The 8,995-nt window shown below is 46.5% G+C and overlaps 1 protein-coding gene across 1 annotated transcript in view; it reads left to right on the top strand.

Annotated features, from left to right (window-relative positions):
* The first annotated feature begins 3,434 nt into the window (after positions 1-3,434).
* Positions 3,435-8,995, top strand: part of LSMEM1 (leucine rich single-pass membrane protein 1) — a 41,840-nt gene continuing 36,279 nt past the window's right edge. Inside the window, exon 1 of the mRNA XM_069627910.1 lies at positions 3,435-3,494. Within this exon, the coding sequence (XP_069484011.1) occupies positions 3,449-3,494 (46 nt within the window). The 5' untranslated portion in view covers positions 3,435-3,448. The remainder of the gene's footprint in view (positions 3,495-8,995) is intronic.

The following is an 8,995-nucleotide window of genomic DNA, read 5'->3' as shown; positions in this document are numbered from 1 at the left end:
TCTAGTGAAGAGCCAGGGTGTAGAATAAATATACAGGTCTTACAGCACAGACTAGTGAAGAACAGGCCGTAGAATAAATATGCAGGTCACACAGCACACTCTAGTGAAGAACCGGGGTGTAGAATAAACATACAGGTTTTTACAGCACACTGTAGTGAAGAGCAGGGTATAGAATAAACATACAGGTCTTACGGCACACTCTGGTGAAGAGCAGGGTATAGAATAAACATACAGGTCTTACAGCACACTCTAGTGAAGAGCCAGGGTGTAAAATAAATATGCAGGTCTTACAGCACACTCTAGTGAAGAGCCGGGGTGTAGAATAAACATACAGGTCTTACAGAAGACACTAGTGAAGAGCAGGTCGTAGAATCAACAAATAGAATGGCTAACCCATATGTTGATGTCCATATACCTGGAAGGAGGTGTTAGAGATGTCAACACCAGCTTTACAGCGACTGTGCCTGGAAGAGTGCCAGGGAAAACCCTGTTTGCACACATGAAGACACTTGTGTGAAGCCAGGGGACGTGTTTGAAACCCTATACATCAGATAGAGTACACACCCTATAGCAGGGTTGTCGAGCTCTGGGCCTCGAGGGCTGGAATCTGGATGGGTTTTCAGGATATCCCTTATTAATATTTATGAGGAAAAATGTGCATACATTTCCATGCATCTCATGGCTATTGAGGGGTAGCCTGAAAACCCAACATCGATCCAGAACAACCCTGACCAGTGTGTATCTCGAGTTGGCTTTGCAGCAGGTAGACCACCAGAACTGGTTTCAAGGGGGTTTGACATATCCCACTACAAGGGCAAGACATGGCACTTTTGCTATGGAATCGTTAACCTTAGAACACATCATTAGGTTCCACCCAAATAGGGAGGCAAATGACCCATATACCATGGATCGCTATGACATTTGGGTGAGACATTTTGACACTGTCCGTACTCAAGCAGTAGAATATAGAGCTTTGGGCGCTTTGCCAGCAGCACCTCAACTGGTAATAACAGGGAAGGAAGGAGCACTTGCATTCCAGACCCTCAAAGCATTACTGGGCACCTGCCCCCCAAGGCAGGAGGAAATCCCTAGATGGTATTCCACTACACTGAGTCCACTAGAAGCAGCCTTCCCTCAAGTCACTCCTCAGCAAAGTGCATAAGCATTCATGATGCCAACAAGATGTAACCCACCTATGCAACACTGTGATAGTTGGGTTTCAGTGTGTAGTTGCTTGTTCCTTCATTTGATAGGGGCTCCTTCAATTACAGCATTGACCTCCATTCTGGAAGAGATATTGTACTCCCAGGGAGCGGAAGCAGCAATGAGTTCAGGACTGGCAATAGCTGGGGGCAATTATCCCATGGTAGGGCGAGCACTCATTGCCCCCTCATAAGAGGGGAATCTGTGAGACTCGAAGTCTTCAGACGCCTGGCGGTGTTGCCCAGTGAACAGGAAGAAAAGTCCAGTTTGGTCCAATTGTGACAGCTACTTACAGGTACCGAAGCAGAGATCGCCTGAGTAGATGCACCGGGGAAAGGGCAGAGAAAGAAGTAGGTCAGAGCAAGGAAACTATAAGGGCACCACCAACCAGTGCTACTGGTACCAGACAGGAGCCAGGCAGAAACATCTTTGCAGCTAGAGGAAGAAAGGGACTGGCACGAGCTTCCAGTATGCCCCCCCCGTAAGAGAGGGTGAAAGGGAAACCTTTCACAGCAGAATGGTATCTGTAGAGAGACGCACAGTACAGGCCCCAGGCAAGAAGGTGGCTGGGGAAGAAGATTATACAAGGGCAGAAGTGGTGAGAAAAGTACCAATCACTTAAAGGATAGGGCAAGGCTTGGGCAACCACAAAGATGCAGAGATGGAGACTATACTTCACCTTCACAGAAGGAGAAGAAAACAGGCCTCTGCACCCAAGGGAGATCAGAAGCCTGCCAAGAAGGGAGAAAGGGGAAGCTAACTGCAGCTTTGAGAGTGGGCAATGGCAGAAGCACTAGCCCAGACTCCCAGGATAATGCCAGTAAATCGACACCCAGGTGATTGGCTAACAGAACACAGTCCCACGCTAGCAGCAAAGGCTACATTTTCAAATCTATGACACCAATAGGAACCCATAGAAAAAAAACATATTTCTAGCTTCAACTGCATCCTCAAAGGCAGATGCAGCAGTACCAGACACCCCACTTTGGATGTTTGTAAATGTAATGTACTGTGATGGAAGTGCTGCCTGTGCGGCAGTAAAAGAGCGTTTCAACCATACAAAAGCAGTATAACCAAAGTGAGGGAAATTACCGGTTCAGGTAGACGCCAGAGCGAATGAAGGCTTTAACGATAGCCAGGGGGATTTCCTGCCACGGTATTGGTTAAATTGCTATTAGTATCCCATCACACTGTCTTGGATTACCAATAGTGTTTAAGTTGAGAAATGACGAGTTTGTCATTTCTCAGCTTTAAAAAAAAAAACTACAAAAAGATGGCTGCCATGGATTGGGAGAAGGGAACTACACATAGTCTTGTCTCCCTTTTCATGATGGCCATTCGCGTGTCAGGGGTTTGGGGAATGGGGACGCGGTGGCACAGGGGAGCCCCTACCTGAGACACGTGTGGGAAGAAGGCGGCCTCCAGCTCTGCAGATGCCCACAGTGGGGGTTTTACCCTGTGGTGAAGCCCCCGTTCTCTGCCTCCTCATTGGCTGCGAGGCCGAACCCACACCCCCACTGGCTACTAAGTTATTACAGCCGATTCGTCTAGTGATGTTCTTATTACAAGTTATATGGGACGTTAAGACTTTGGAGAAAAAAAAACTGCTGGCCTTCATAGTCAGAGTACAGCCCCCATGGACCAAGAGCTGAGTTTTAGAACAATGCGACCACAATGGCATACGTTTTTAAGTGGTACACGGTTATGTGGAGCAGTTTGCACTGAGTCACAGAGCCTATTTTGGGAACAGGCGATAGGTGAGAACTAACTTGCCCCACGATTCACTGCAGTTCAGCTAAAGATAGCTTGGCAAGTGGCCATCTGTGTGTCATGGCGGGCCCTGCAGGCCTGCCCTCCTGAAGCAGCCGGCTGGTGCCCACGCTTTCCGGACGAGCCAGGCCCTGTTCTGACGCTCCGTCACATTGAACACATAAATACCGGCTATTCCGTCACCAGCAATTGTCGGAGACGGCGTAAGTGGGATATTTTCTCGTTATAAAGCGATGCAGAAATAACTAGGCCCGCTTCCTGTGCAGGGACGCTTTGACACGGCGCAGCCGGGGCTTATGTGACAATTCGCTTTTACCTTTTACAGTATGAACATAGTGTGTTCTCCTTACATGCAACGCTGCTTAGGTATGTTACATGCCCTTCTCTGATGGTGAGAGACTCTGCCCCACCCCCCCAACCCGCGAAATGTATATTTGTGTACACACACGTTCCTCCTCAATACCCCCTCCGCTGAATGGCAGCTGGTTTTGCAGACATGACCACGGGAGCCTCTCGTCCAGGTAGCGTGTTCTCAGTAATGTAGACCCCCCTCGGCCCCTGCACACACAGAGCGCATCATTCCCAGAGCAAGGGATTATGCTGGTTTCACATTATTGCTGCGGAAAAAGGCACTTCACGGATTAATTCGTGAAAGCTCGTTGACAGGGCCAGTCAGCTGGCCCGAAACCGAATCTGGGCGGCCCGTTGCCGTCTGCATAACTGCTGAGGTCAAAATAAACCGTGGAAGCCTCCAGAAACAAATCCCCAGCGACAAGTGCTGTCTTAAAAGTGAAACTGCAGGCCTGTTGTGCATTGTTATAATTCACCTTGTTTATATGCACTTTTTCAAACTTATTTCTCTTTACTTTTAAATGAGGTGGGGGCGGGGGGGTGTTATAGCGCGTCCAGCATAACATGAACTGTTTCTAGGCGCATTGCCTGCACGACATGTACTCTGATGAGCATAAGAGCAACACGTGTCACGTGTGTGTGGAGTTGCTTTCGCTTTATTGCAGGTTGGCTGGGGTGGGATGTGTTACATGACCCTGTACTGTCCTGGCTAGTTCTGCATGTGTGTTCCACCTAAAAGATGCCCTTCTCCAGAGATCGCCTGTTTTTGAACACTTAGTGTCACTTTATCCTTCAGTGTGTTTTTCAAATGTTATGTATGTATGTATGTATCTCTCTCTCCCTATATATATATATATATATATATATATATATGTGTGTATAGGACTGAATAATTGTATCTTCTTTTGTAAAGGTTTGAAATAAAACAAAAACAATAAAAAAAATATATAAGGGGCAGTTTTACTAAGCCTGAATAAAATTGACGAGGACTTATGCCCTCAACAATGGAAGACGTAAGTCAGAGGTCTTCAAACTGTGGGGTGTGCCCTCCCAGGGGGGCACGTCTGCATTCCCAGGGGGTGAGGGAAAGGGGGGGGGGATTTGGAGCCCTGCATGAAATGTAATATAGATTGGAGGATTTTCTTTTTTAAATAATGGTTTCAAATGTTGCCTTTCAAGGCGTACTTTAATGGGTAAAAAGTCCAACAGTTTGCAGTTGGCGCTGGGGGTCCAGGTGGCAGGCATGATATTTTTCCTGGACATCTATGATAGATGTCCTGTAAAAAGATACCATCCCTGTCCCCTCGGCCCTCAGTGCCTAACACAATCAACATGATTATGTGTGGGTATGCAAGGCGACGGGGGGCCAAGGGGGAAAGCCTGTGGCTTCATGCTGCTAGATGACTTTCCTCAGAAACAAAACGAGAGCTGGGTCCAGCCCCCCTGCTGTTTAAGTACAGAGACCTCAAGCAGCCTGTGTAGCCAAAGCACTGCACGTTTACACATGCTGCTTGCAGGTGTCAGTACTTCCAAAGTGCTGACACCTGCAGGCGGCCTGTGCAATTGCAGCGCTTCGGCTACACAGGCTGCATGATGGCAGTGTTGGCGTGGTTGGGGCTAGTCGGGGGTGGGCCCCGGCAGGGACTCGGCTTGAGAGCCCTTTTCGTTGACTGCCAGGGCTCGGCCCTGGCTAGCCCCGGCTCACTTAAAGCCCTGGTTGAAATGCTTTCGCTTCACTCTGCATGTCATCCTGCACAAGTTGCAGGATTGGGAGGGTGACTTCCAGCCCAGCACTGCATCTTCACATGCCATCGGATCACATGTGAAGCTCTTGGCTGCCCCGCATTTGTTCACCACTAGATCCTTCAAGTGGACCAGTGGCATTACAGGAACAATTTCGCAGGCCACCCAGTCATGCCTCCTGCACCAGGTAGTGGCCAGTATAATAGCACGCAGCCAACAACATGTCCACATGCCATAAACCCTGGAGGAATGCAGAGAGTTGGCACACCACATCTACCATTCAAAGCTGGGACCTAGCTTGAGAGCAGCAGAGCAATGTACAGTGTGTGCATAGCGTACGGGCTGGCATCTTTTAACAGTACTGTAACTTGAATTCTCTGTGTTGATATGTGTGTCCATTGGGCTTAGTCCTTGGTCACACAGTGATGAAAATGCCATGTTTTGAGAGCTGTGTGAAATTGAAGAAATGTGGGAGAATTCCAAGCTGATACCAGGATCGAGTTCCAGAGGGTGGGTTTAGCCGCCAGCTAAACTAGTGTGCTACCGGTGACTGCTTTGTACATGGTTTGTGCAGTCTTGAACAGTATCCTGGTCTGGAGAGGAAGCCCATGTAGTTTGCATAGGACTGGTTTGGTCACATTTCGCGGCACCTGTAATTAGATGTGCTTGCCACATCGTAGACTACTTTTAGGGGGGCCAAGTGAGCAGCTGTGGCCCGGTGAGGAGAGCATTTCCCTTATCGATGTAAGACCAAAAGGGCCTGCTCTACGGTCTGGAAATATTGCAGCGGGATCAAGGGTTTGATTTTGCGATGGATGGATTTTTTCAACAAGCCTGTTTGGCCCTTCTTGGTTATGTGTTTCTGGAAGGACAGGCCTTAGGAATTTGCTGAATCCAAGAGCTGTGCAGCAAACCCTTCTAGGCACATATCATTGAGCCATTGCGGACAAGTTGTTGTTTAGTGGACGAATCCAGTGGAGTATTTAGCCTTTCTGCTGCTCTAGGCCCAAGTAAGTGCATGCACCCCCCCGCCCCCAACTTTGCTCCACCTCTGCCAGGCTCTGCACCGTCACCAGATACCACTCCTTCAACAAACTCTGTCCGCGTTGACCAAACTATGCCCCTTGACCCCCATTCGTCTCCCATTTTGATTCCATAACATTATAAGGATGTTTTTAAGGTTGCAGAGATTAGCAAGTTATTGCTTCCTCTATTAATTCAAGCCTGTAGTCGTCTATGTTATGTTAGTTGAAAGAGTGCTTTCAGATCTCTGCTGCCCAGGATTTGGAGAAGGCAGTGAGTTCTACAGTTGTGTCCACTAGAGGTAATTGTTACAGTGAATTGTCTACTTTTGGTTAGGTCTGAAAGCAATCATTTAGAGGAAGCAATTAGAACATAAGCTGTCTGCAATCTGGACACAAGTGGGAGAAGGTTGGAATGAGGAATTTTGGGTTCAATGCTAATATCTGGTTTCTCTCACAAATTGCCTGATGTGACTCTATGAGAAGCACCTAGACAGGCCTGCAATATTAATGCAACATAACTAAATGTCTACATCTGGTCTTGTCAAATGGTAAAGATTACATATAGAATATATGCAAGTGGTACAGGCACATCTTATAAAAATGTTACATACAAATAACTCAACCTCCTTCTCATGGTTACAGCTCTGGTGTTAGCAGGGGGCAAAATGGAAATAAGGCACGTTACCTTCTACAGCGATTTACCACTATTCCCTTGGGCTGGAACACCATTAAATGATGGCAAAATCACAAGGGAAGTGTGTAAACTCTGCCTGGATATAGACACCCCAGTAAAGACAGTTGCAGAAGGTTCTTGGAATCTTTGGCTGTGCGCATTCACGCGGTGGAGTAATGGATAAGGGCGACCCTGAACATTCACGTGTGGGAAGCAACAGTATTCCTCGTAGCTGCACCATGCAGGCTCCGTTTATAACAAATGGAGTGGTACACACTGTTTACATCATTGCTGTTTGTGCAATTGTTCAAAATACCCAAGACTCCAAGAGTAAAATTGAGCGACGGATCGGGCGTTCCAGCGCAATATTCCCTTTGTGGGTGTGGCTAGGCTATGGGCTTGCGTTTAAGGTCATTTAAAATGCATGTTAACTCTGCAGAGTTGGTTGGACTGTACAATGCATAGGAAGGTTTTGAGATTTGTGGATATATATATAGATTTCCTGCTGTAGTTTGAAGTACAGTTTGACAGTAAAAGTCCTATCTTGTATCTAAAATATAATTAATGTAAATATTACTTATACTCATCACAGTTTTGCACTGTTTGACATAATTTGCAGTCGATTCTCCTGGTAGTACTAAGCGTGCAGCAGAATGTCATCAAAGACACATGATAAACCCAGCAGAGATGCCATTTGCCTGCTTAGCACTGAGCAGCTTCTGCAAAGATGGCTGAATGGATATCTTTATGGGACAGCTTTACAGCTGTGAAACAGTGTGTACCTTTGGCACACCGTTTCTGTTCTCACCCTTCCACGGCTTTGGGTATCCTTTCATAGGTTTCTTGATGCACACGCGCATTCAGATTTACTCTTCGCCATTTTAACTTCTCTGTGATCTATTTCGTGCTTGCACCTTTTGGGCAGCCACAGACCTCTGAAATGTGGGGCCGGGGAGGGAAATTAGTGCTTGCTCTGAATATCCTTTTAGTGCCATCTGTGGGAACTCTCTGCTTGACTTAAGCACAGGCATGCATTTAATATTGTAATATTATGTATCATTTTTATCCTTCACTTTTATGAAGGGAAAACCTTAATTTTTGCAATGGTTTAAAAAATGCATGTTGTGTATTTGAATATAAAAGTGATTGCTTAACACAGTGTATGTGTGTATTGATTAGAAAGAACTCCAAAGATAATGTGAAGTGGCACAAATAAAACCAATGAGAGTTTGGCTGTTTTGCATATTAAAGAGCATTTTGGGAAGATAAGAATGACCAAAGAGCTTTATATCTATAATATATGTCTATGAGAGTTGTATGACTGAATCAATAAATACCTAAAGCACGTTTTTCTTTTTTTAATGTTTAAAACAAAAGCCACCATAACAATAAAGCTTTTGTAAATATAAAGCATATATACAAGTTTGGCCATCAAAAACTTTAGTTATCAGAGTGGAATGACTGCTAACAGCTCATAGTTACTCGCAGTGTTGTGGATCAGCCAGACACACAAAGTTGGCTTTTTATTTTAAAAAAATGACAACTAGTAAATTAAAAATAAACTGCAATAAAATGCTGCTCCTCTGGCAATCTGCCACCCTAGACCTAGGTCTATTCGGCCTTGTTGTAAATACGTCTATGGGTGGATCGATGGGGACAAATACAGTCTTGGATGAGTTAAGTTTGAGGTATGCAGTCGACATCCAGAACTGGATGATGGCTCGGTAATCATGGAGGCGACTGATGTCTTGTGGGCTTTTTACTCTCATGTGTATTGATGGATGGCAATATTGGGATCTTTGAGGAGAGTGGCCAGAGGTCTCATGCAAAGGTTAAAGGGGATTGGTGACAGGGTGGAGCCTTGGGGGACTGTGCAGGAGACTGGGAGTCTCCTGCTGAGGTTTCCCCCTGGCGATTGATGCCATAGACGTCTTCCATGTCTGCCCTCCACAGGCTGTTGTGTACGTGCCCCGGAAATGGCACCCCTGTGAATGTGCAACCGCCATTTGATGCCGGTGACATGCTCACGGATGTCTGTGCCCACGTCACAAGCTCCATCCACTACATCCACACCTTCAGGTTTTCCAGGCTGTGTGCGCAGTTGGAAGCTGGACACTACAGGGGCATGCGGCTGCTAGGTAAGTAGCAACGAGCACTCTACATATGTGCAGACACATGCAGCCTCACATTTACACATGGGTGAATGGTCACATGACCATGCACGCACATT

Source organism: Ambystoma mexicanum, chromosome 12 (assembly GCF_040938575.1).
Source record: "Ambystoma mexicanum isolate Mex_15411 chromosome 12, UKY_AmexF1_1, whole genome shotgun sequence".
NCBI classification, from domain to species: Eukaryota; Metazoa; Chordata; class Amphibia; order Caudata; family Ambystomatidae; genus Ambystoma; species Ambystoma mexicanum.
The sequence above is the reverse complement of the archived record's forward strand: the minus strand, read 5'-3'. Positions and strand labels throughout refer to the sequence as shown.